Raw genomic sequence first — 27,919 nt, 5'->3', positions numbered from 1 at the left:
TTGCCACTCAGTTCATTTTGAAGAGATTGCTAAGGCTAATTTCTCTAACGTGAAGCCATTTAAATTGTAACTTCCCCACAATTTCATAGTATGACATGCGGCGCTCATCAGAAAGTGTTTAATGTCTGGCTATTGGTTTGCAATGTAGTATGTGTATAGCAGTGGCTCTCAACCTTTCTGTCTTGACACCCTCATAGTAGAGCTGCAATTTACTGCTTTATATAATACGGTTTCAAAGCAGCTTTAAAGTGATTACATTCAATGTGAACGGCTCATTTCAGTTGTATAGCAATGGTGTCTGAAAGTCAGTCCAGTATTGATTTGGTTCAGTTGTAAAGATCAGTTTCAACAAGTGGTTCTGTCAGTTATCCAATAGCGTCAGTGCAGTCAAATCAATGAATAATACTTCATCCCTTTAGGGAAATTAAAGGATCCAGTAGCTCATGGACACACAATTCCTATAAAACATTTAAAAGGCACATAGTCCTAAAAATACATTAAAATAAGTTCACAATGTACATGTTATAAAAACAACCAAATATATTTTAATGCTGGTTTTAAATCGAGTCATTTTGAGGCCCCCTGCTGCCAGGTCGAGAACTGCAGCAGCTTTTAACATAATGCGGATATTTAGTGCATGTCATATTTTATATAGCGGTGCTTTTATCAATCTGATAGCAGGGTGGCATTAGGTCTTGACTTTACCTTGGGTCTTAGGCAGAGTAATTGTATAAAGCATGTATGATAGTAAATGCCATACATTGATTTAAGCTTAAACGTTTGCATTAATAGTGTATTAATCTGTAGAGATACTAAAGATTTAATCTCACTTGCGGTTTTGCGTAGCAACATAACCTCGGTGATGACTACAGTTTTTATTGCATGCAGCTTTGCCAGTTTAACAAATGTTCGTTTCTGTTAGCCTACACTTCATTAACTAAAATCCATTTTCCACTTATGCACGACAGGACACCGCAGTGGTTGCCACATGACAGTACTTTGTAAACACCCACGTTAATGTAATGCTTTGGAACATTAACGCTTTTAGCGTTTTCTGTAGCGCACACCATACATATACCGGGGCTTCAGTGACTGGTAACAAATGATGGGCGAGTCTACAGCTGCCGTCTTCAGGAAGACCACGAAATGTGCATTATCTCACACCCAGGCACTTGAGGTTCTCGGTGTGGATTTAACAAGAATCGAGGAGGGCTCAAACACGCCCCTACACGCCCTATTCTCTCAAAAGCAAACTACAAATCCACAACTTTCCGCTGCAAAGGAGCTGACGTCGGTGCTGTTTTTTGTAGAGTGACAAATTATGAGACATTTCCTGCTTATATTTAATCATACGTGTATAGCACTCGTTCGTTTTGAGTTGTGTTGATTTGTTTATAGTGTCTAGCGCGGAACTGCTCACAGTGAGAAGGATTTGATGCAGAAAGAGCCGATGTCATCTGATGATGCAGAGCCGAGAGCGGGTGCCTCTCCGGAGGCTGCGGACTCGGCCCTACCCCAGGATTCCGCTGGAAAGCACGCCGTGTCAGTTCTCTGGTCTTTTGGAAAGTGCATCGGTGCCTTACTGCCAGTCTACCTAGCTGGATATTTCGGATTCAGTATCAGTTTAGTTTTGCTCGGTCTTCTGGTGTATACGGGATGGAAACACAGTCGCGATGGAAAACAAGCGCGACTGCAAAGCGCGATGTATGTTTTGGAGAATGAGCAGGATGTAATACCAACACGGGTGTTTAAAAGTAAACGGGACTTACCGGCATGGGTAAGCGTTTTTACACCATAATCGGTATCATTCTGGTTGTCAAAAGTTCACCACCGCAGTCTGCAGCAAATGTATTAAATCTTTGCGCAGATAGAAAAACATGCAGGGTTTATCATGCCGCTTCTTGCTATTAGGCCTATTTTTGTTTACAATAAGCGTAAAAAGTGTATATTTGGGTGCTCTTGTGACACTGACAGACTGATTTCGTCTGTTACTGTTATGATTTGAATCACCCACTTTTACAGTCCAAATTGTTAGCTATTAGAACAATCCCATTCATTTTTCTTCAACCTATGAATATTTTTAGTCATAATTACACACTTGTGAAGCAAATTATAGGTATTTCTTTAACATCTATTTTCAGTGTTACTGGTACGTAGCTAATCCAGTAGTGACTAGCTAGTAACAATTCATTTTACTACTTATTCCAATAGTGACTAGCATCTATTAAATTAGTCACTAAAACGTATTAGTTACATGCTAGTACATATACCGGTTACTGGTCACTATACCATATAAATATCCCATTTGTAACTGCTAACCAAATGCATTTACCATTGAATTTTAGATCTGTAGTTCAGATATCAACTATTCACTTCTGACATATGCATCCTAGTATACGTATTAAGATCACTAAAACATATTTATCATTACATGCTAGTGTATATTCCTGCTAGGTTGCTACTAGTCTATCCCATTAACTAGTAAGTATAGGCCTGACTGGTAACCAATTACATTTACCTCTTAAATTTAATGATGACCTGTAGCTCAGATATTAACTATCCACTTCTGCCTGGTATGCATTTCAGTTGCTAGTAGGCCTACCTATTACAGTTTTACTAGTAACAGGGTGCCAGTACTTATTCTTTAGTTAGTTAATTATATTAAAATAGTTGCTGGTATCTATTCAAGGCTTCGCAGCAGTAATTGAATAGAGACTGCGTCCTGTTTATTAGGCACCATTTATGTGTATTCCAGTTTGTAGTAGTAACATTTTTATTCTTACTAGATAAAGATTATTCATTGAACATCAAAGTAGCTATTCTGCCTAGTCATTATAGTGAGATAAGTGTGCTTCACTCATCTGATTTTTGGGTCCAAAAGGTTCGTTTCATTTTGTTAACAAGAAACTCATAGTTTTGGTGCTGTATTTATAACAATATTGCAACGTTATCTTCAGTCAAAATGCATGATCATGCCCCTGCATTTCAACATCATCATGATGTGAACCGCTTTTGCCGTTACATTTTTACAGTTGTGTTCCTTTCATAAGCATTCTACACAATCTCTGACGCAGTCAATGTTTATATTCTTCTTTCCTCCCTCCTTTCATCCTCCGTTTCTCGTTAACTTCATAACATTCCAAAGTCTGTCCAACCCTTGCTATATTTGGACATTAAAGTATCCAATCTCATGAGGCTGAGTCACCAGCTGCGAAATGGCAAAATGAGCCATTTGCAGAAAGAATTTGGTGAGGGGGTGATAGGAAACATGAAGAAGTTGTGCTCAGAGAAACAGGGGTGCCACTTTCCTCACATGCTTCAGTAGCTCGAACATAGTGGGTTTAACTGATTTTTAATTTTTTTTATAAACCTTCCCACATCCTGTTACAAATTCTGTGTTTAAATTTAAAGAGCACTGCTGCAGAAATCTACCTTTGTCCAGTGTCTTTACATAGCCTATATATGCATGTAAATATGTATTACATTTATTTAATCTACCGTTGTCCAGTATATTTATATATGCATATGTATATATTTATTATATATTTTTTAGATATTAAAAATGTATATCTCAAAGTTCCTGGTTGGGGATCAAGGATTTTTATATTATTACCTTTATTATTTTAATTTAACTGTATTATTTGAAATGTATTCTTTATTTATTTACTGTTACACATTTAATCTGAAATCAGAGATGACCTTTAATCAAGGTTTCCTTTGCCACTAAATATTTGTTTAGCACTGCCCATACTTTATTCACCCTCTCTTTAGATTCTTTCTGCTTTACTATTATGATCAACCATTGCCATATGCATTTTGTTAAACATTTACAAGTATTTTTGTGCAAGAATGACCTGTGTATGCACAGCTGATCTCTTCCCTGGAAAAGGCTGCTGTTTTGTTAACAACAGCTCTCGACCTTCACGGTATTTACCTACAGTGTACAAAATAAGAGGTCTCCTTCACTCCTTGCATACAGCATGTAAAAGCAATCTGTTATAAGTGTTGACATCGGAAGTCAAAATGTACTCCTTGTTTTTCCTCAGGTGAACTTCCCTGATGTGGAAAAGGTTGAATGGATGAACAAGGTATTAAACTCTCTGCTCAAATACACAAATGTGCACGTGACCACAGCTGTTGTTCTCACTTCTCTGTGTTCCTGAGGGCACCGTGTGTATGTTTTCAAATTCAGTCCCTGCAGATAAATATTTGAACAGTTCCAGTTTTTGCATAATGTCTATTAAGTTAGTGATGTCTCTGTTGTCATCGGCGTAATAGGCCTTATTTTAGAATAAAGGACCCACAGACTACATTGCAAAACCTTATTGCAAAACTCACTACCACATGATCTTCCTGATTCCTTCATTCTTTCTCCTTTTATAGCAGAAAGATTTAATACTGGCTTTGAGATTGCATTAGTCTATTCACATAGAAGAGCTTCTCAGAGTACCAGGACAGACATTTCACAGATTGTTCTTGCACACCAGGCTTGTTGTCAGGATTCAAGCTTCAAAGGTTTGCCTCAAGTAACCTTTTAAGTTTGGAGAGTGAGAATGGGGAGGGTTGATTGTGGGTTGTGCTTTCAAAGTTCACTACAAACACACACTGCTCTTAAACGTTACTTGATTTGATGACTTTTGCAAACACACCCAACAAGTTCCACCCATCATCTGTTAAGATGCAGGCTTTGCCATTTTATTTAATCATATCTTTTCTGTGAAGCTGAACAGCACACATTTAAGTTGTTGCTCCAATGTATAGAAAATCAATCTATATTTTAATGATACCTAAAAAGGATTTCATTAGAGTTTATTGAGTGCAGCAATCTGATAAAGGCTCTATAGGGTTCTTGTGTTCTTCCTCAAATGGCAACCACAAGTTCTTGTGGTTTCTGTCTGTGTTTTGACTGACAAACTGCAGAAGGATAGTTCACCCAAAAAAATTTAAATTCTCTCATCATTTACCCATCCTCAAGTTGTTCCAAACCTTATATAATATATTCTCTAGGAAGCAAAAATGTCCTCATTGACTTGATACTGTCATCTTCGTGAGTTTCTACCAGTTCTTATTGTTTGTAACTATTCTGGCTCAGATATTGCAGCAGGCCTGGCCGTTTATTGGACAATATCTGGAAAAGCTGCTGGTGGAGACTATTGCCCCTTCGATCCGATCCGCCAGCGCTCATCTGCAAACTCTCACCTTCACCAAAGTTGACTTGGGCGACAGGGTATACAAATCTGTTTCTGATAAAAGTTATTTGCATATGTTTCTCATATTTACATTTGATTCTCAATTTCTGCTTGCCAGAGATATTTTTTTAAATGCAGGCTATTGACTTAGATGTCTAAATACATTTTTTTTTTTTTTCTTACAGGCTATGAAGGTAGTTGGGGTGAAGGCCTACACTGAGTATGATAAGCGTCAGGTGATACTGGATCTTTACATCAGGTAGTGTCCTTGTCCTCTTTCTTAGCAAACAGGTTCTCAACAGTCTATTTTTTCTTTTTTAATTTAAATATTGGGTGTTTTTTTGCTTTTATTAGATAGTATAATGGTGAGTGGACAGGAAGCAAAGTGGTGGGACAGGATTCAGGGTTCGTACAAGGTGCTTAAAGTGCTTGAAGTACTTGAATTTGACTTTTAGTCCTGAAAAACCCTTGAAAACAGACATATGAAAAGGTACTTGAAAAGTGCTTGAATTATTGAAAGACAATATATATGATATTAGTGTTTAATTTTGTCTTTTCACACCAAGTTAATGCTGCACCCTGTCTGGTATAGAGCCATTTTGCATGGCTATGAGCGTGATATTGCTCATATAAATATCCAAGTATATGATACAGCTTTCATTCTTCAGGTCAATCATATATTCATGGGAAAATATGAAAGAAAAAAAAAATCAGTTTGAATTACGTTATATTTGTCATTGTATCCTTTCAATGGCTAAAGTGCTTGAAAAGTCTTTGAAAGTCCTGGAATTTCATTTTACAGTATCCGCACGAACCCTAGGGATTGGAGCTTGGGTCACTCAAAGTGCAACTGTGCTGCATGTGCTGCCCATGAACTATATTATAATATTTTTTATAATTTCCTGGCTGTGTAATATTAAAGTGTATGTCTTAATTCTGTCAAATGGAAAGTCACAAGACCTTTTGGGCCCAAAAATGGGTCTTGGAATGTTGTGAACCTCTGGCTTTATATTTAAAACTTTTGTGCTCTGTTGCAGTTATGCTGGAGATGTGGAGATTAACGTTGAGGTGAAGAAGTACTTCTGTAAAGCTGGGGTGAAAGGCATTCAGGTGAGAAAGAGGACAATGGGACTTAAGTTAAAGTTAACAGATAAAAGACTCATTGACTGAAACCAGCATCCTTCTTTCTATAGCTCCATGGAAAATTGAGGGTGATCTTGGAACCTCTAATTGGAGATGTTCCTCTTGTTGGAGCCGTCACCATGTTCTTCATTCGCAGACCGGTTAGTCAACTGTTTTACATTTTAATTAGGGATGCACCGATACTGATACTAAGCTCATGTACTTAGGCTACTCTTAAAAATACCCCAAAATGTCCATCGTGTGGAGTATCTCACGTAAATACAGTAGGTTATGGCTCAAGTGTATGTAAACATTTGGGTGAAAACAGGATATATGTCAGTATCCATGGATTCGGTCTTAAAGGGACCGTAGCCTTTATTTGTCATTAATGTTAATAAAACAACAAAATATGTTAAATAAATGTATACATGGTAAGTAAACCTACTGTATCTGAAAAACAAGTTTATTTAATTGTATCTCTGTATTATATACAATTATATATATTGGTAATTATGCCCTTTGAAGGTTATTGGACACTGTGAAATTTTTGTTCTTTAAGTTTGTGACAAGCACATAAAAATTATTACTTTTTTCATTACAGTAATAATAAAGAAGCTCTCCTACATCCATTAGTCTCACTGTGTTGTGCTTGGAAAACTGCAACATCTCCAAAAAAAAAAAAAAAAAAAAAGGAGAGAGAGAAATCGGCGAGTACTAGAAAAAAGTATCAGTACTCGTACTTGGTCCTTAAAAAATGGTATTGGTGTATCCCTAATTTTAATTACTGTATTACATGATAATAATTACTACTTATTACTCTTTGTTTCTACGTCAATTCCCCATAGAAACTTGACATCAACTGGACTGGCCTCACCAATTTATTAGACATACCTGGTTTGAAGTGAGTGCATTAGTTTTGTATCATCGTTCTCTTTTGGGTTTATGATTCAGATATACAACAACTCCACTAGACCTATTAATACTGTAACTCTATCTTCTCATTGGCTTCATTCATTGATAATCAGTAGAGCACTGTTCTGATTATTCAGTCTGCTTCCCTCTATTCAAATAAAGTAGGGAAACATGCAGTCATTCATATTTATCATAGCTTAACCCATTATAATCACCCAGAAGCCATGCTGTCAAATAGTTCAAATGTATTTTGTTTGTGTTCCATTTTCTCTGTACGAACCCCTTGCATTCATTTTCAGTGCCATGTCGGACACTATGATAATGGATGCAATCGCCTCTTTCCTGGTTCTCCCCAATCGTCTCACTGTGCCTTTGGTGGCCAACCTGCACGTAGCACAGCTGCGTTCCCCTCTGCCACGGGTAACACTTCACTGTGCTCTAATGGAGTATTTAACTATATTAACCTCCATTTTAACTATTCAAGATCCATCAAATGTACTTAATACTCCATAGTTTCATCATGCATGTTTGTCTAGTGTAGCTGCTTCTTAATGTTGAACTGCAAGGGCGTGTTTCTCATTTCCATTAATGCATATGCTAATATAGACATACCTCAAGCACTCCGCTTACAGTTGTTTTGTGTTTTCCCACAGGGTATTGTGCGTATCCACTTGCTGGAGGCAGAAAACCTTGCTGCCAAGGATAACTACATGAAAGGCGTGATATCTGGGAAGTCTGACCCGTATGCAGTGCTACGGGTGGGAACGCAGACCTTCACCTCCCACCACGTGGACAACAACCTTAATCCTCAGTGGAGGGAGATGTACGAGGTCAGAGATATGTATTGGTAGCATGTGACTGCTGAAAAAGTATCACATTTCTGTGTAAAAGGAAGCTGTGGTTTTTCAAACCACTAACACTGTGTAGATGTTAACTGTGGTGTGGCTCTTGTAACTGCTGGCAACTGCAAGATAAAAACAAAATGTGACCGTGCAGGATGTGACTATCATGTGCTGAGATCAGATGAGCATTGAGCAAAAACACAAACTCAGAGAAATAACGACAAGGTTATGTGTTCCAGATCTTAAAGATGTTTTGCAGCATTATTGCTTAATTCAGTTTATCGCATATTTTATATGTTCTGTATGTGTTTGTGTGTTTGTTAGGTGATTGTTCATGAAGTACCTGGTCAAGAGCTGGAGCTGGAAGTGTTTGATAAAGATCCTGACCAGGATGACTTTCTTGGGAGGTATTATTTTATTACAGATTATAAATTATATATATATATATATATATATATATATATATATATATATAAAGCCTTCCTTCCGCCGGAAAAAATAGTTCCTGACCATAAACGGCAACAGAAGTTACGTTATTATGCCATTCGATGGCGGTGTCGTGCCGAAAACTGATCGTCTGCCGAAAACTGACTGCCGTCCGCGGGAGCGCGCACAGCATGTTTAAAGGGTATCGCCCCTGTTTCTACACGTCTACAGCTGCTTTTATCATGATCAAACGGCCATAACCTGCAAATGCATATAACTCTGTGTCCGTGGTAATATGCCCGTGCTAATAGCAAAGAAACGTGTCCTGTAATGCATAATCAAAATTATTCATTTAATTAATTTGCCGTACTGCTTAATCGCGATTACGTTTATTTAGTTTTGATTAAGTTGCTCGAGCATGATTTTTACGTGATTAACAGAAAGCCTATTTACTTGCTTTGGGCCAAACAATCCAGTCCTGTTTACGAGGTGAAATACCTTTAAATGGTAAATAAAATCCATAAAATGCAGATTTACACTTGCCGAAAAGTGATTACAGCCTCTATTTATTGAGTGAACTGTTCTTTCTGCCTCAAAATGACTTGATTTCATTCATGGCTGTTATATTTGACAGATTATAGCTCATTCAGTCCTTTTTATGTGTTGAAATACCTTTTAAATGGTCAATACAACCCAGAAAATCAAGTTTTACACTTGCCGAAAAGTGATTACAGCCTCTATTTAATGAGTGAACTGTTCTTTCTGCCTCAAAATGACTTGATTTCATTCATGGCTGTTATATTTGACAGATTATAGCTCATTCAGTTCTTTTTATGTGTTGAAATACCTTTAAATGGTCAATACAACCCATAAATTGCAGTTGCCGAAAAGTGATTACAGCCTTTATTTATTGAGTGAACTGTTCTTTCTGCCTCAAAATGACTTGATTTCCTTCGTGGCTGTTATATTTGACAGATTATATCTTATTCAATCCTTTTTATGTGTTATAATACCTTTAAATGGCCAATAAAACCCATAAATTGCACTTGCCGAAAAGTGATTATAGCCTCTGTTTATTGAGTGAACTGTTCTTTCTGCCTCAAAATGACTTGAATTCATTCATGGCTGTTATATTTGACAGATTATAGCTCATTAAGTCCTTTTTATGTGTTGTAATACTTTTAAATGGTAAATAAAACCCATAAATTGTAGTTGCCGAAAAGTGATTACAGCCTCTATTTATTGAGTGAACTGTTCTTTCTGCCTCAAAATGACTTGATTTCCTTCATGGCTGTTATATTTGACAGATTATAGCTCATTCAGTCCTTTTTATGTGTTGAAATACCTTTTAAATGGTCAATACAACCCATAAAATCAAGTTTTACACTTGCTGAAAAGTGATTACAGCCTCTATTTATTGAGTGAACTGTTCTTTCTGCCTCAAAATGACTTGATTTCATTCATGGCTGTTATATTTGACAGATTATAGCTCATTCAGTTCTTTTTTACCTGTTGAAATGCCTCTTAAATGGTCAATACAACCCATAAAATCAAGTTTTACACTTGCCGAAAAGTGATTACAGCCTCTATTTATTGAGTGAACTGTTCTTTCTGCCTCAAAATGACTTGATTTCATTCATGGCTGTTATATTTGACAGATTATAGCTCATTCAGTTCTTTTTTACCTGTTGAAATGCCTCTTAAATGGTCAATACAACCCATAAAATCAAGTTTTACACTTGCCGAAAAGTGATTACAGCCTCTATTTATTGAGTGAACTGTTCTTTCTGCCTCAAAATGACTTGATTTCATTCATGGCTGTTATATTTGACAGATTATAGCTCATTCAGTTCTTTTTTACCTGTTGAAATGCCTCTTAAATGGTCAATACAACCCATAAAATCAAGTTTTACACTTGCCGAAAAGTGATTACAGCCTCTATTTATTGAGTGAACTGTTCTTTCTGCCTCAAAATGACTTGATTTCATTCATGGCTGTTATATTTGACAGATTATAGCTCATTCAGTCCTTTTTATGTGTTGAAATACCTTTTAAATGGTCAATACAACCCATAAAATCAAGTTTTACACTTGCTGAAAAGTGATTACAGCCTCTATTTATTGAGTGAACTGTTCTTTCTGCCTCAAAATGACTTGATTTCATTCATGGCTGTTATATTTGACAGATTAGCTCTCATTCAGTTCTTTTTTACCTGTTGAAATGCCTCTTAAATGGTCAATACAACCCATAAAATCAAGTTTTACACTTGCCGAAAAGTGATTACAGCCTCTATTTATTGAGTGAACTGTTCTTTCTGCCTCAAAATGACTTGATTTCATTCATGGCTGTTATATTTGACAGATTATAGCTCATTCAGTCCTTTTTATGTGTTGAAATACCTTTTAAATGGTCAATACAACCCATAAAATCAAGTTTTACACTTGCTGAAAAGTGATTACAGCCTCTATTTATTGAGTGAACTGTTCTTTCTGCCTCAAAATGACTTGATTTCATTCATGGCTGTAATATTTGACAGATTATATCTCATTCAGTTCTTTTTACTGGGTAGAAGTAATCATTTTTTCAGGCAAAAAGAACAGTTCAGTCCATAAGTAGAGGCTGTAATCACTTTTTGGCAACTGTAAAACTGCAATTTATGGGTTTTATTTGTAATGTAAAGGTATTTCAACACGTAAAAAGGACTGAATGAGCTAAATATAAAGCTTATATAAAATATACATTTATAATGGTTTATGTGTATGCCAGGTTAAAGAGATGTGCTTTTAGTCTAGATTTAAACTGACAGAGTGTGTCTGCATCCCGAACAATGCTACGAAGATTGTTCCAGACTTTAGGTGCCAAATAGGAGATGGATCTACCGCCTGCAGTTGATTTTGATATTCTAGGTATTATCAGCTGGCCTGAATTCTGAGATCGCAATAAACGTGAAGAACTATAATGCATTAAGAGCTCGCTTAGGTACTGGGGAGCTAAACCATTTAGTGCTTTGTAAGTAATTATCAAGATTTTAAAATCTATACGATGTTTAACAGGAAGCCAATGCAGTGATGACAGAACTGGGCTAATATGGTCGTACTTCCTAGTTCTAGTAAGAACTCTAGCTGCTGCATTTTGTACGAGCTGTAGTTTATTTATCAGGCGAGCAGAACAACAACCCAGTAGAGCGTTACAGTAATCTAACCTTGAGGTCATGAACGCATGAACTAACTTTTCTGCATTTTTCATTGAGAGCATATGTCGTAGTTTAGATATATTTTTAAGATGGAAGAATGCGGTTTTACAGATGTTAAACATGGCCTTCAAATTAAAGATTGGTATCAAAAAGCATACCTAGGATACTAGCTGACGACGAAGACTTAGAGCAGCCATCAAGTGTTAGACAGTATTCAAGGTTATTACATGAAGAGGTTTTTGGTCCAAAAATTAGAATCGCTGAAATTACTGGTCACCCAGTTTTTTATATCAGCTATACATTCCTTTAATTTTGTGAATTGATAAATTTTGTCAGGGTGCGAAGAAATATAGAGCTGAGTATCATCAGCGTAACAGTGAAAACTAACGCCATGCTTCCTAATGATATCTCCCGAGGGTAGCATGTACAGAGTGAAAAGCAACGGTCCTAGTACTGAGCCTTGCGGTACTCCATATTTAACTTGTGATTGATATGACATCTCATCATTTACTACTACAAACTGATAACGGTCAGATAAGTATGATTTGACCCATGCCAATGCAATTCCACTAATGCCAACATAATTTTCGAGTCTATTTAAAAGAATATTGTGATCGATAGTGTCAAATGCAGCACTAAGATCCAGTAACACTAATAGAGAGATACAACCATGATCTGATGATAAGAGCAAATCATTAGTAACTCTAATGAGAGCAGTCTCAGTACTATGGAACAGTCTAAATCCTGACTGGAAATCCTCACAGATACCATTTCTTTCTAAAAAGGAACATAGTTGTGATGAAACTGCCTTTTCTAGTATTTTTGACAAAAAAGGAAGATTCAAGATCGGCCTGTAATTGACTAATTCTCTAGGATCAAGCTTAAAAATTTTTGGTACGTATCCTAGTGAAAAAGATGAATTAACGATATTAAGAAGAGGATCTATGACCTCTGGAAGCATCTCTTTCAATAGCTTAGTCGGTATAGGGTCAAACATACATGTGGTTGATTTTGATGATTTAACAAGTTTAGACAATTCTTCCTCTCCTAAAGCAGTAAATGAATTGAATTTTTCTTTAGGGACACTACAATGCAATGTCTGACACAATACTGTAGTAGACGGTTACATGGTTATAATTTTCTCTATAATATTATCAATCTTGCAAGTAAAGAAGTTCATAAAGTCATTACTGCTGTGCTCTTTGGAAACATCAGAAGTTGAAGCTTTATTTCTTGTTAATTTAGCCACTGTATCAAATAAATACCGGGTTGTGCTTATTTTCTTCTAAATGTTTTGAAAAATAGACAGATCTAGCAGTATTTAAGGCCTTTCTGTACGTATCATTCTCTCTCTCCACGAAATGCGAAATACTTCTAGTTTTGTTTACTTCCAGCTGCGCTCCATTTTCCTGGCTGCTATTTTTGGGGCCCGAGTGTGCTCACTGTACCATGGTGTTGGATTAATTTCCTTAATCTTTTTTAAACGCAAAGGAGCGACTGAATCTAATGTGCTGGAAAAGACAGAGGCAATAGTTTCTGTTGCAACATCGAGGTCTTCTAAGCTGTCTGGTATGCTAAGGCGATGAAACTGATCAGGAAGGTTATTTATAAAGCGATCTTTAGTGGTAGAAGTGATGGTTCTACCATATTTATGGCAGGGAGGCAGTTTAGCCGCTTTGACTAAATGTAGTATACACAAGACTAGATAATGATCTGAGATGTCGTCACTCTGCTGCAGAATTTCAAAAGCATCAATATCGATTCCATGTGACAATATTAGATCTAAAGTATGATTATGACAATGAGTGGGTCCTGACACGTGTTGTCTAACAACAATAGAGTTTAGAATGCCTGTAAATGCCAATCCCAATGAGTCTTTTTTATTATCTACATGGATATTAAAATCACCAACAACAAGGACTTTATCTGCAGCTAGTACTAACTCCGATAGAAAATCAGCAAATTCTTTGATAAAGTCTGTATGGTGTTCAACAGGTAAAAAGAACTGTATGAGCTATAATCTGTCAAATATAACAGCCATGAATGAAATCAAGTCATTTTGAGGCAGAAAGAACAGTTCACTAAATAAATAAAGGCTGTAATCACTTTTCGGCAACTGCAATTTATGGGTTTTATGTACCATTTAAGAGGCTTTTCAACAGGTAAAAAAGAACTGAATGAGCTATAATCTGTCAAATATAACAGCCATGAAAGAAATCAAGTCATTTTGAGGCAGAAAGAACAGTTCACTCAATAAATAGAGACTGTAATCACTTTTTGGCAACTGCAATTTATGGGTTTCATTGATCATTTAAAGGTATTTTAACAGGTAAAAAGGACTGAATGAGCTATAATCTGTTAAATATAACAAACATGAATGAAATCAAGTCATTTTGAGGCAGAAAGAACAGTTCACTCAATAAATAGAGGCTGTAATCACTTTTCGGCAACTGCAATTTATGGGTTTTATTTACCATTTAAGAGGCATTTCAACAGGTAAAAAAGAACTGAATGAGCTATAATCTGTCAAATATAACGTCCATGAATGAAATCAAGACATTTTGAGGCAGAAAGAACAGTTCACTCAATAAATAAAGGCTGTAATCACTTTTCGGCAACTGCAATTTATGGGTTTTATTTACCATTTAAGAGGCATTTCAACAGGTAAAAAAGGACTGAATGAGCTATAATCTGTTAAATATAACAGCCATGAATGAAATCAAGACATTTTGAGGCAGAAAGAACAGTTCACTCAATAAATAGAGGCTGTAATCACTTTTCGGCAACTGCAATTTATGGGTTTTATTTACCATTTAAGAGGCATTTCAACCGGTAAAAAAATAACTGAATGAGCTATAATCTGTCAAATATAACAGCCATGAATGAAATCAAGACATTTTGAGGCAGAAAGAACAGTTCACTCAATAAATAGAGGCTGTAATCACTTTTCGGCAACTGCAATTTATGGGTTTTATTTACCATTTAAGAGGCATTTCAACCGGTAAAAAAATAACTGAATGAGCTATAATCTGTCAAATATAACAGCCATGAATGAAATCAAGACATTTTGAGGCAGAAAGAACAGTTCACTCAATAAATAGAGGCTGTAATCACTTTTCGGCAAGTGTAAAACTTGATTTTATGGGTTGTATTGTCCATTTAAAGGTATTACAACACATAAAAAGGACTGAATGAGCTATAATCTGTCAAATATAACAGCCATGAATGAAATCACGTCATTTTGAGGCAGAAAGAACAGTTCACTCAATAAACAGAGGCTATAATCACTTTTCGGCAAGTGCAATTTATGGGTTTTATTGGCCATTTAAAGGTATTATAACACATAAAAAGGATTGAATAAGATATAATCTGTCAAATATAACAGCCATGAATGAAATCACGTCATTTTGAGGCAGAAAGAACAGTTCACTCAATAAACAGAGGCTATAATCACTTTTCGGCAAGTGCAATTTATGGGTTTTATTGGCCATTTAAAGGTATTATAACACATAAAAAGGATTGAATAAGATATAATCTGTCAAATATAACAGCCACGAAGGAAATCAAGTCATTTTGAGGCAGAAAGAACAGTTCACTCAATAAATAAAGGCTGTAATCACTTTTCAGCAACTGCAATTTATGGGTTTTATTTACCATTTAAAGGTATTTTAACAGGTAAAAAGGACTGAATGAGCTATAATCTGTTAAATATAACAGCCATGAATGAAATCAAGACATTTTGAGGCAGAAAGAACAGTTCACTCAATAAATAGAGGCTGTAATCACTTTTCGGCAAGTGTAAAACTTGATTTTATGGGTTGTATTGACCATTTAAAGGTATTTCAACACATAAAAAGAACTGAATGAGCTATAATCTGTCAAATATAACAGCCATGAATGAAATCAAGACATTTTGAGGCAGAAAGAACAGTTCACTCAATAAATAGAGGCTGTAATCACTTTTCGGCAAGTGTAAAACTTGATTTTATGGGTTGTATTGACCATTTAAAGGTATTTCAACACATAAAAAGAACTGAATGAGCTATAATCTGTCAAATATAACAGCCATGAATGAAATCAAGTCATTTTGAGGCAGAAAGAACAGTTCACTCATTAAATAGAGGCTGTAATCACTTTTCGGCAAGTGTAAAACTTGATTTTCTGGGTTGTATTGACCATTTAAAAGGTATTTCAACACATAAAAAGGACTGAATGAGCTATGATCTGTTCAATAGTATAGCCATGAATGAAATCAAGTCATTTTGAGGCAGAAAGAACAGTTCACTCAATAAATAGAGGCTGTAATCACTTTTCGGCAAGTGTAAATCTGCATTTTATGGATTTTATTTACCATTTAAAGGTATTTCACATCGTAAACAGGACTGGATTGTTTGGCACAAAGCAAGTAAATAGGCTTTCTGTTAATCACGTAAAAATCATGCTCGAGCAACTTAATCAAAACTAAATAAACGTAATCGTGATTAAGCAGTACGGCAAATTAATTAAATGAATAATTTTGATTATGCATTACAGGACACGTTTCTTTGCTATTAGCACGGACATATTACCACGGACACAGAGTTATATGCATTTGCAGGTTATGGCCGTTTGATCATGATAAAAGCAGCTGTAGACGTGTAGAAACAGGGGCGATACCCTTTAAAACATGCTGTGCGCGCTCCCGCGGACGGCAGTCAGTTTTCGGCAGACGATCAGTTTTCGGCACGACAGCGGCAAAGACTGTCTTTAGGAGTGTGTCAATCTATAGCGAAAACTTTTACAATGAAGGTGCCCTAGAATTAAAAATTTGAATTTACCTCGGCATAGTTAAATAATTAGAGTTCAGTACATGGAAATGACATACAGTGAGTCTCAAACACCATTGTTTCCTCCTCCTTATGTAAATATGATTTTTGCAAAAGACCTCTGAAGTAGAGGTCTACAAAGAAGACCCGAGACCATTGGACCCGGGACCTGACCCGGGACCCGTACGGGTTCGGGACTATATTTTAAATGGTCAGCCGGGTCCGGGTCGGGTCCTAATCTATTACTTCGGTTCCCGGGTCTGATTAACATTGTGTGTATACCCGAGCTGATTTGATTCGGTGATCACCCGGCCGTGTTGGGAGTCAGTCAGCGCTGTGTTTTGTAACTTGCAAAGTATGAGCCGGTAAATAAGGTGAAAAAACATGAGTGACCCCAGCCATCAGAAGCAGAGCGGGCGGAGTTAATGCAAGCAAACGGTGATCATCGAGTTTTACTATTCCTATCGTGTGCAACAGTAATGCAAACAAACTTCAAATATCAAGAACTGCTTGTAGCCTTGCACATTCACATTTAAATAACATAGCCTATTTCAAATTATTAACAAAATATGAACTATCACACGAATGTCGAATCTGTGACGCTTAAAGCTTATGTTTCAGGTTGCTCCAGCTAACGCGCATGTCTCATGCGAGCGCACTTTCTTTTATCCTGTTTTTATAATAACATTATGCCGTCTTGTTATATCTAAAGTTTTGGTCAGACTCGGCTCAGAAAGCACAGAAATGACCGCAAAATAAGTATGCTAACGTCAGCGGCCATATCACTGAACAAGCAATCGTTATTATAGTTCAAAAGGGCAAACAGTCAAAGTTATTTTATTATGTGAGTTGAATCAAGTCTCGAGATACAACGAAATAATGCAAAACTGCAAAGTCGCATTGGTCACTTTTAAAGCTGGAATAATGAGTGGATTAAGCATTTCAATCGGCAAGAGAGGAATAACGGATGAACTTTCTTGGCAAGTGCATCACAGCCAGGTACAAGGGAGAAAGCTATAGCCTACTAATATTAGGTAAGACAACACGTTTTATTTTCGCAACTTGTTTATTGACTTATTTTTTAGCAATTTGCTGTGGAATAGACCTATGTGCCGATCGGGTCCAGACGGGTCCGGGTCCAGCTTAGACGGGTCCGGGTAGTACATTTATGGCATTTCTCGGTTCTGCGCGGGTTCGGGTCCAACTTTCAGATTAATAGTCGGGCCGGGTCGGTTCCGTGTAGCAAATTTACGGGTCTCTTCGGGTTCGGGTATGAACTTTTGGACCTGTGAAGACCTCTACTCTGAAGAACAGGCGAATCTCAACATAACACCGACTGTGATGCAACAGTCGGGATCATTAATATGTATGCCCCCAATATTTGCATATGCCAGCCCATGATCAAGGCATTACACAAGCCAGTATTAACGTCTGGATGTGCACAGCTGAATCATCAGACTAGGTAAGCAAGCAAGGACAATAGCGAAAAATGGCAGATGGAGCAATAATAACTGACATGATCCATGATATCATGATATTTTTAGTGATATTTGTACATTTTCTTTCTAAATGTTTCATTGGCATGTTGCTAATGTACTGTTAAATGTGGTTAAAGTTACCATCGTTTCTTACTGTATTCACGGTGATAAGACTTTTCATTTTTAAACATTTGCAGTCTGTATAATTCATAAACACAACTTCATTCTTTATAAATCACTCCAACAGTGTGTAATGTTAGCTTTAGCCCCGTTAGCAGCATAGGCTACTATCGAACTTCACAGACACATTCAGGGGACACTTTAGACTTATATTACATCTTGTGAAAAAGGGTTCTAGGGCACCTTTAAAAAGACTGAATTGTTGTGAACACGGAACAAGACAACTGACAAATGCTTTAACTAGCGCTGTCAGTCATGGGAAAACCCCTTAACTGTTAAAAGGACAAGATAATACATCGGACATTTAAACTGATTTTTTATTATGAACATAGGACTGACCTGAAGGAAAATGCTAAATCTGAATGCAGGTAATAAACTCACTCACTCGATCTCTTTTTCGTGATACTCTTCTACATAATACAGTAAGCTTCAATGAACAATATCAATTGAAAACAAATGGTTTATGTTACTAAGAGTGGTTGCTAAGGGTGTTGTGTAGTAATACACAGAACCGTTGGGTGAAGCGGTCATAGTCGTGTTTTATCGTGAATAAATCACATCTATTGACCAATCAGAATCAAGGATTCTGTTTTATATATATATATATATATATATATATAAAGATGATCAAAATATGATTAATATTATTTATAATATAAATATAATATATAATATTAATATATAATATAAATAATATAAATGTTATTAATATTTTTAATATGAGAAATGCTTCCCTATTTATTTATTTATTTTTTGGTCTTTCTCTGTCTCTGATTTTTTTTTTTTTTAGAATGAAGCTGGATTTAGGTATTGTAAAGAAAGCAGTTCTTTTGGATGAGGTACATCTTTTATATTGATTCTTTTTTTATGTTATTTTTTCTTACACCAAGAAACCTTTCCATTATTATGCTGTCTTTTGATCATATTTATTTCACCACCCTTTCTGTGTCTTACCAGTGCACTCTATATTGTTTGTAATAGTAATGCAATGCTTTTTCACTGTGGTTTTAGTGGTACACTTTACAGGACGCAACATCAGGTCAGGTTCATCTCAAGCTAGAATGGCTCTCTCTGCTGCCCTCTGCAGAGCGCCTTAATGAAGTAAGGTCTTACCTGATAGACTTAAAAAAAGACTGATAAAAAAGTGTATTTGCCGCTCCGCTCTTTTTAATCTCTAGACTTAATGTTTTATCAAATATAGGTGCTGCAGAGGAATCAAAACATTACGGTATCTGGCAAGACAGCAGATCCTCCATCTGCTGCCATTTTAACTGTTTATCTAGACCGGGCACAAGATCTACCTGTAAGTTTTTATTCTGCACCACTATTGCTCTTCTATTGTTTTGTTAAAAGTGCTTTAAACATTGATGTTATTCAGTATGATGTATTTCAATTCAGTTTAAAAAAGGAAATAAGGACCCCAGTCCCATGGTGCAGGTTTCTGTGCAGGATACCACCAAAGAGAGCAGGGTATGAAATCATCGCTCTTATTATACATCATATGTAAAATATATGGCATATTTATACCTTTTGGAGTCAGTCTATTACATATGTTCTCTCATAATTAATAATCCAGACGGTGTATGGGACTAATAATCCAGTATGGGAGGATGCCTTTACGTTTTTTATTCAGGACCCACGCAAACAAGATATCGACATCCAGGTATAGTCACTGAGATAACAAAATATTAAATATACATTGTTATTAGTTTAAACATGATGTCATGTTTTTCATGATTTAACTGCAATAATATCCTTTAAAATGCTCATTTAAAGTGCCCCATCATGCTTTTTTCTGATATTACCTTTCATGTAGCTGTTTGTAAATGTAAAAAGTCTGCAAAGTTTCAAAGATCAAAGTGAACAATAAATGGAGTTATTGTCTCCCAAAGGAAAGAACCTACATGGGTTTGTAACAAATTAGCATAATGCCACCACAGGGTTTTCATTGGCTGCCCGTGAACAACGTCAACTTTGACCCGCCCTCAGACACTGTAGTTGTGCTGTTTGTATCACTGTCTACATGTGCTGAGGAAGCCTCTGGAGCTGAAATTCAGATATGGTAATGGCCGTTTTGTTTCCGACACGTGCTATAAGCGGTAGACCACTCACAACAGACTAGGCTGTCTGACCAATCAAAGCAGAGTAGGCTCTCAGAAAGGTGGTGTTTCTTGAGAATGAATCGTTTATTAAACTATTTCAGACATTGAAAAAAGCAGTGAAGCTGCTATGTGTAATTAGAAAATTTTTTGAACTTGGATGCATATAAACCCCAAATCAGGAACCTTTAAAACCGCATAATAGGGTCACTTTAAATGTATGTATTCATGTTAACCATTTCTTCACTGTAATTGTGTTTATCTTTGCTTCCACCTGTTCCAGGTGAAGGATGATGACAGGGCTTTGACTCTGGGAGCTCTGTCTATCCCCATGTCCCGTCTGCTCTCCAGCACTGAGCTCACCATGGATCAGTGGTTTCAACTAGAAAAGTCTGGACCGGCCAGCCGTATCTACATCACATTTATGCTGAGGGTATGATTGATTTTTGTTTGTTATTAAAAACTATTAAAAACTTTGAGGACACATAATGCAGGAGTTCTGTGGTATTTGTTTCAGGTGTTGTGGCTAAATGAAGAAGCCATCCTTACCTCACCTGTGTCTCCATTACCCGGAGATGGAGATGTTGAATCAGAAGTGTCTCCAGGGGCAACAGTGGTGACCCCCACTTTAAAACGTCCTGATCACACTAGCCCAGACAGCAGTTTTGCTTCTGAGGTAAGCCTGTAGAGAAGTGTAGGACTTATACAAAATACAGGATTGAAGTTATCAATATTTGTAATTGTCATTATAGGGTGTTCTGCGGATCCACCTAGTAGAAGCCCAGAGTCTCATCGCTAAGGACAATTTAATGGGTGGCATGGTGAAGGGAAAGAGTGATCCATATGTGAAGATCCGAGTGGGAGGAATGGCCTTTAAGAGTCAGGTCATCAAAGAGAACCTCAACCCCATCTGGAATGAACTTTATGAGGTATGCATGCTGATTTATTTTATGTGAATATTGGAGGGGTATGGCTTCTTTCTCAAAACAGAAGGATTCCATCTTGATTTCTGTCTTAAAGGGATAGTTGACGCAAAAATGAAAATTCTGTCATCATTTACTCACCCTCAGGTTGTTCCAAACCTGTATAAATGGGTTTGTTTTGCTCAACACAAAGAAAGATATTTGGAAGAATGTCAGTAACCAAACAGATCTCGCACCCCATTGACTTTTATAGTTTTTTTTCCCCCTACTATGGTAGTCAATGGGGTGCGAGATCTGTTTGGTTTGTTTCTGACATTCTTCCAAATATTTTCCTTTGTTTTCAGCAGAACAAACTCATTTATATAGGTTTGGAACAACCTGAGCGTGAGTAAATGATGACAGAATTTTCATTTTTGGGCAAACTATACCTTTAAGAATTGCTTCACTCCTCCACTGCCGCAGGCATGTTCAAAAAATTAATTTTCGTCTCTGGAAAACAAATGTCTCAACTACAAAGCGTATATGCAAAAGTAATGCATACCTGCCTGTTTGTACTGTAGGTGATCTTGACCCAGCTCCCAGGTCAGGAGGTGGAGTTTGAACTTTATGATAAAGACATTGACCAGGATGACTTCCTTGGCAGGTGAAGCCACAAACTTCCTCTTTTACTTTCAAAATGTTATGCCCTAGTTTATTTTTATTGTACTGATTTTTTGAGTAATAGTGGAAAAAATCACTTTAACTTCTGTTCAACAGTTTGAGGTTGGTAAGATTTTTTAAATGTTATTGAAAGAAGTCTTTTATGCTCACCAAGTCTGTATTTATTTGCTAAAAAATCCAGTAAAAACAGTGATGTTGTGAATTTTTTTTATAAAATAGAAATAGAAACAACTTGAAATGAGGGTGATTATTTAAAAATTCAAAATTGTTTTTACAATTTGTATGACAAAGTTGACAAATCATGTTATGGTCTGAGGACAGATGGTTTTAAGGGTAGTGAATGAGATAAAAAAGATAAAATCCAATGAAAGTGTACATTTGTGTTAAGAATATGCTAGTGATTATCTCTGATTCATTTAAAAATGGCAGGAATACGGAAGAGGATTAGGGCCAAGCAATAATAAAAAAATAAAACCATCTCGAGATTAAAGTCGTTAAATTTCGAGAAAAAAGTCAAAATAAAATGTTGAGAATTAACTCATTAAATTACGAGAAAAAACGCGTTAAATTTCAAGAAAAAAGTCAAGATAAAATGTTGAGAATAAAGTAATTAAATTACGAGAAAAAAATCGTTAAATTTCAAGAAAAAAGTCGAGATAAAATGTTGAGAATAAAGTCATTAAATTACGAGAAAATCGTTAAATTTCAAGAAAAAAGTCAAGATAAAATGTTCAGAATAAAGTCATTAAATTACGAGAAAAAAGTCATTAAATTACTAGAACAAATTTGTTAAATTATGAGAAAAATGACGTTAAATTTCGAGAAAAAAGTCAAGATAAAATGTTGAGAAGTCATTAAATTACGAGAAAAAAGTCATTAAATAAACAAATTCGTTCTCATAATTTAACGAAATTTTTCTCAAAATTTAATGAGTTAATTCTCAACATTTAACGACTTTTTTTCTCATAATTTAATGACTTTATTCATATTCATTTTATCTCGACTTTTTTCTCGAAATTTAACAACTTTAATCTCGAGATGGTTTAATTTTTTTATTATTGCTTGGCCCTAATCCTCTTCCGTATAGGTAAGTTTGTGTTGTATGTTATAATATTTTGGCTAGAGTATCAGTTCCTCTATTGTTGAATATCAGTATTGTTCCTGTAGTGATTAACATCTGCTTGCAGGGTTAAAGTAAGTCTCAGAGATCTCATCAGTGCTCAGTTTACTGATCAGGTGAGTCTCTCGTTGCATGTTTGCATGTTTTTAAATGTAATATTCATAATGTTTTTTATTTTTTATACTTTCTATTTTTGCTTGTCTATTTATGCTTTGTTTATGAATGCCTGCTTCCTCATGCAGTGGTATACTCTGAATGATGTGAAGTCTGGACGAATTCATCTGGTGTTGGAATGGGTGCCTAAAATTTCAGATCCCACTAGACTTGAACAGGTAACAGTTTATATATGCTTTTATTATTCATCTGAATTAATTAAATATTAACATTTTGTTGATTTGGTTTTGTGATTTTTGTATCCAGATTCTACATTACAACTATCGTCAGTCTTACCTGAATAAAACGGTTCCCTCTGTCGCACTGCTTTTTGTGTATATCGAGAGAGCACATGGTCTGCCTGTAAGTTTCATTTTATTTTCATCAGAGTATTTCGTTCATTTCATCACTACTTAATTTGCCATAGCTAGTAGTTAGCAACAACTTTGCTTCAATGAACTGTATGTTAGCAGCTCCCAGCAATGAAAATGTAATGTTGTTCACAGTTAAAAAAGAGCGGGAAAGAGCCAACGGCAGGAGCAGAAGTATCACTCAAAAATGTATCCTACCGGACCAAAGTAAGGCCTCTTAAATTTAGGGACATTTATACTGATGTTATCAAAATATCAAAGACTCACAAAGGATCATATCTTCCTACTAGGTTTTCAATCGCTCGACTTCTCCACAATGGGATGAAGCTTTTCATTTCCTGATACATAATCCAACAGAAGACACACTTATAGTCAAAGTGAGCAGCTGCATTTTACAATAAATATTGATTTTAAGGTGTGCATTTATGTCAGAAGGACAATGTTTACATTGCTGTTTGCTGTGTGTAGCTCTCTCACAGCTGGGGTCTGGCTCTGGGTTCACTTGTGCTTCCACTGAGGGAGCTGCTGAATGAGAAGGATCTGGTGCTGGACCGCTGGTTCAATCTGGATGGAGCCATGCCTGAGAGTCAGATTCTGTTGAGAGCTGAACTCAAGGTTAGAAACGTGCTGAGCAGCAGGACACATTTACATTCAGTTCCAACATCCACATACTTTCTGCCATATAGTGTGTTCTGTTCAACATGGAATTAAACACATGTTCATCAATGCTGCATTTATTTAACCAAAAACATTACATTATATTATAAATACTGTTTTCCCTATATTTTTAGGGGTTCAAGTGCATAGCGCTGAAACCCTTTTGTAATTGTTAGAATTTTCAAGGATCAGCATTCTCCCCTAAAAGCGATCAAGCAGATCAAACTGTAAGTCGTAGAGACTTCACCAATCTACATCGTCACCAAGGCTCACTCCAATCAGCCTGATGGTGGCGCTACAGCGATCAAAAGTTTGTAATGCTCATAACTCCAAAACCGTTAATTGCAGGATCAAGTCGTCTTGTATCATTGGAATCATTGGCTCAAGATGAACAAAATCTCAGATTCTATCATCACCCGGAATTTTCGGGTATTTTGGATTTTTTGCGAACTAGTACTAGGTTTTTTGCTTGGTCGGAACCAAACCATTGCAGAAAGATGCTCTGGAGTCTGATTGTCAATAATGATCAAAAAAAGGTCAAAATTTCTATTCATGTCTGTGATGGGACACCAAAACGTTCAAAGTGGGCCAAAATGGCTATCCCTCTTGAACGAAATGAGATAATTTCACCAAACTCGGCACACCTATGTATGGGCTTGGTCTGTGCTCGTGCAAAAAAAAAAAAAAGGACATGTGACTGGCCACTTGGTGGTGCTATAAAATACACAAAAACCGCTAGAGCTATGCAACAGTCAGTCCGATTGACTTGAAAACTGGCATGCGGTGTCTTTGTCCGAGGTGCCGTGATTGTCTACAAGGACTTTCCCATATTTGAAAGACACGATCGCCGTCGGCCAATGAAGTTCAAGCGGGTGTCAGACGAGGTTAACGGAGGCCGATTGGAATGAAACACACTGGGTCTGTTTGATTAACGACCCTAGAGGCCTGTGAGAAATTTCAAAGAAATTGGCCACCGTTGGCACCTTTGCGTTTTTTTACATGCATAGAGAATTGTATATCACGCGTTTTTTTTTCGCACACGCCCATGACATTCATACCATAGGTAGAACTCCTTATTCTCAGCAACTTTGCCTCTAGAACAGCCGCTATCCATCGAATTGTTTTTACTTTTGGCTCAACCTCAATAACTGTTAAAAAGGTTTAAAACATATATTTCCTTAGAAAAGTGCCTGTTTTGACTGTAAATGGTCTTTTCCATCCATGATCTTGGTGGTTACAGGCTTGCTTAATAAAACATTATACCTTTTTTACACATGTGCTTAAAGGCCTTAAAGCGCTTGAACCCCTTTAATTGTCACTCGCAGCTATTTTTTAAAATGTAATTTATTCCTGTGATGGCAAAGCTGAATTTTCAGCATCATTACTCCAGTCTTCAGTGTCACATGATCCTTCAGAAATCATTCTAATATACTGATTTTGTGCTCAAGAATCATTTCTTGTTTTATCAATGTTACTTACATTGATAAACATCTGTTTATCAGCTCCTAGACAGCAAGTTGGCCCAATGTAGTGATTCGGAGGATGCTAGTCATGTCATCCCCAGTGGAGAGGCATCTGTTGCAGCCAGTCATGAGCTCCGACACAGAAGTGTGCCCGCTCAAGGGTGAGTGAGCTATATTTCATTTGCAGCAGTAGGTTAGTATTCATAGGCAAAGCCAAAAAAGTAACTGCCATTGACATATGTGTTGGTTTATGTTTGTGGATGGATGCAAATACAGAGGTGAGGATGCCAGTTCATCCGGGAAAGCCCAGATGAAGCTCTCTGTTGCCTATTCATCTGAGGAGAACCGATTGGTTATAACTGTACATGCCTGCAGGTAGGAATCATACAAGACTTTTCCCCATTCATTCTCAATTACCCCCCCACTAAACCCAATGCACGCTTTAGGGGGTCTGTTAAAACTCAATGGGCTCAGGGGAGGCAATATCGACTATTTTCTCATCCATTTTTTTTTTGAGCAGACACTGCCTCCCTTGCCTCCTTAAGGAAATGCCCGTATTATGACTACTGTATATTTAAGGAAAAAAAGAGTCTTATTACTGGTTATGGTCTTCAGTTTATTTTCATAATTTTGTATCGATGCACAGGAACTTGCCGTCCTACTCTAAGGATCCTCCAGACACTTACATCTCATTCATTCTGCTTCCGGACAAGAACCGGAACACCAAAAGGAAGACCACTGTTAAGAAGAAAAGCCTTAAACCTGAGTTCAATGAGAGGTTAGTAAAAACATTCATCAAATCATTATCTGATGACATGGAGAGCCGAATGTTAACCATCTTTCACTCTCTCCTACAGATTCGATTTTGTCATGTCACTTGAAGAAGCTAAGCAGAAACATCTCGAAGTGTCTGTCAAGAACAGCATTTCCTTCATGAGTCGTGAAAAAGAGCTTCTTGGCAAGGTAATTCATCACATGACGAGTCGGATAACAACACCACAGACATTATAGACCCTTTTCAAAATACTAAATTTCAATCACTATTCTGTTTCAGGTTCAGATAGACTTGAGCCAGCTGGATCTCAAGACAGGAGTCTCACAGTGGTAGGTGCTGTACTGTTGTTCACTGTAGATTACTTTGAGATCACAGAGTGTTTGCTTACATCTATGCTTATTTGTATAATTTCAGGTATGACTTGTCACATGAGACCAACTGAACGGCCTTCCCATGTTGACTTTATTCACAGTCGTTTGAAGCGAAGGTCGATTTCACGGATGTTTACTTGTCCCGACACAAGCAGGGGGTCGGAGTGTTCCTAAAACAGGTTGTCCTGAGTTTGATGGTGTCAGGACTAAGATTGTATCTTGCTGTGCAACTAGCTTTGACCCAAAATATAGCCTGCTTGATTCCCACCATAAATGAATAGTGTTCGCACAAGAAGGCTATGCGGATGCCACCTTGAGTCAACATGACAGCATGTTGGAGAAATGTTACATTACATTTTTAAGTATTTAATTTGTAGCTTTTACTTTGTATGCGTTCCTGCACTTTATGGGTCAGTGAGAATGAGGCAATGGGATGTTGGAGCTTCTGTTCAGCTGTGTTTATTACATTTCAGTGTTTATTACATTTCATTCCAACATTTCAACAAAAATTACTTTTGGAATTGCTTGGTTTCAGATAAGTTTACACCATGCATTTCAAAATAACCAAATTGCAAAATATTAGTATTCATTATTTCTTTTTTTAAGGAAAAAAAAAAAAAAAGGAAGTCTAAAAAGCCCAGATAAAAGGAACATTTTTAATTGTTTTGAAATCAGGGTTTGTTTAGTTATTATCTGAACACTTCTTTATATCTTTGTTTCACATATTTTTGCTTCGTGTTTGTGAGTAGACAGTTCATTTTACACATATCAGAAACGTTTTGATCACTGTGCAAAGTCTGTACTTTCCCAAAGATTTTAAAAAATATTTTACGTATGTATGTTTGAACCAAAAGGCAGCATGAATATTTAAATTTTAAGTGCCAATGAGTCTCTGAGAGAAGTTGCTCGAAAAATGTTACAAAAAATGCTTGAGTTGTGTCTTGCAGTACAGAATTAGTTTCTGATGAGAAAGACACTTGAATAAACAGGCGTATGGAAGAAAATATATATATTTTATACATTGAAATGTAGTGCTTCTGCACCCTATTACTCAGAGCCTGTATTGCAGTTTTAATAAATATGTCATTTGCACTTTAAACACGTGTGTTTTGTTGTTCTGTGTTTTAACATACATTTAGTACATTTAAATAATTTCATTTCTTTTAAAATTAGTTAACCA

At 36.5% G+C, this 27,919-nt stretch overlaps 1 protein-coding gene across 1 annotated transcript; it reads left to right on the top strand.

The window, feature by feature from the left end:
- The first annotated feature begins 1,241 nt into the window (after positions 1-1,241).
- esyt1a (extended synaptotagmin-like protein 1a) lies at positions 1,242-27,799 on the top strand. Its single transcript, XM_067371225.1, has 31 exons — positions 1,242-1,777; positions 4,047-4,088; positions 5,093-5,227; positions 5,375-5,448; positions 6,227-6,299; positions 6,383-6,472; positions 7,157-7,212; positions 7,523-7,643; positions 7,877-8,053; positions 8,390-8,472; positions 18,938-18,986; positions 19,159-19,248; positions 19,349-19,450; positions 19,546-19,617; positions 19,724-19,810; positions 20,530-20,679; positions 20,764-20,922; positions 20,999-21,175; positions 21,730-21,812; positions 23,017-23,065; positions 23,192-23,281; positions 23,370-23,465; positions 23,609-23,680; positions 23,764-23,850; positions 23,942-24,088; positions 25,633-25,754; positions 25,870-25,968; positions 26,240-26,371; positions 26,451-26,556; positions 26,648-26,697; positions 26,783-27,799. Exons 1-31 carry the CDS (start codon positions 1,436-1,438, stop codon positions 26,808-26,810), a joined length of 3,240 nt encoding a protein of 1,079 aa, XP_067227326.1. The 5' UTR covers positions 1,242-1,435; the 3' UTR covers positions 26,811-27,799.
- The last annotated feature ends 120 nt before the right edge of the window (positions 27,800-27,919 follow it).

This window comes from Chanodichthys erythropterus, chromosome 20 (assembly GCF_024489055.1).
Source record: "Chanodichthys erythropterus isolate Z2021 chromosome 20, ASM2448905v1, whole genome shotgun sequence".
NCBI lineage: Eukaryota > Metazoa > Chordata > Actinopteri > Cypriniformes > Xenocyprididae > Chanodichthys > Chanodichthys erythropterus.
The sequence above is the reverse complement of the archived record's forward strand: the minus strand, read 5'-3'. Positions and strand labels throughout refer to the sequence as shown.

What these genes read in the sequence shown, in the direction of transcription:
- esyt1a (XM_067371225.1), top strand. Translation starts at nt 1,436, where the DNA reads ATGCAGAAAGAGCCGATGTCATCTGATGATGCAGAGCCGAGAGCGGGT. An exon ending in AGGTTGAATGGATGAACAAG is followed by an intron (nt 4,089 to 5,092) that starts GTATTAAACTCT and finishes ATTCTGGCTCAG; the next exon opens with ATATTGCAGCAGGCCTGGCC. An exon ending in ACAGCAGTTTTGCTTCTGAG is followed by an intron (nt 20,923 to 20,998) that starts GTAAGCCTGTAG and finishes TTGTCATTATAG; the next exon opens with GGTGTTCTGCGGATCCACCT.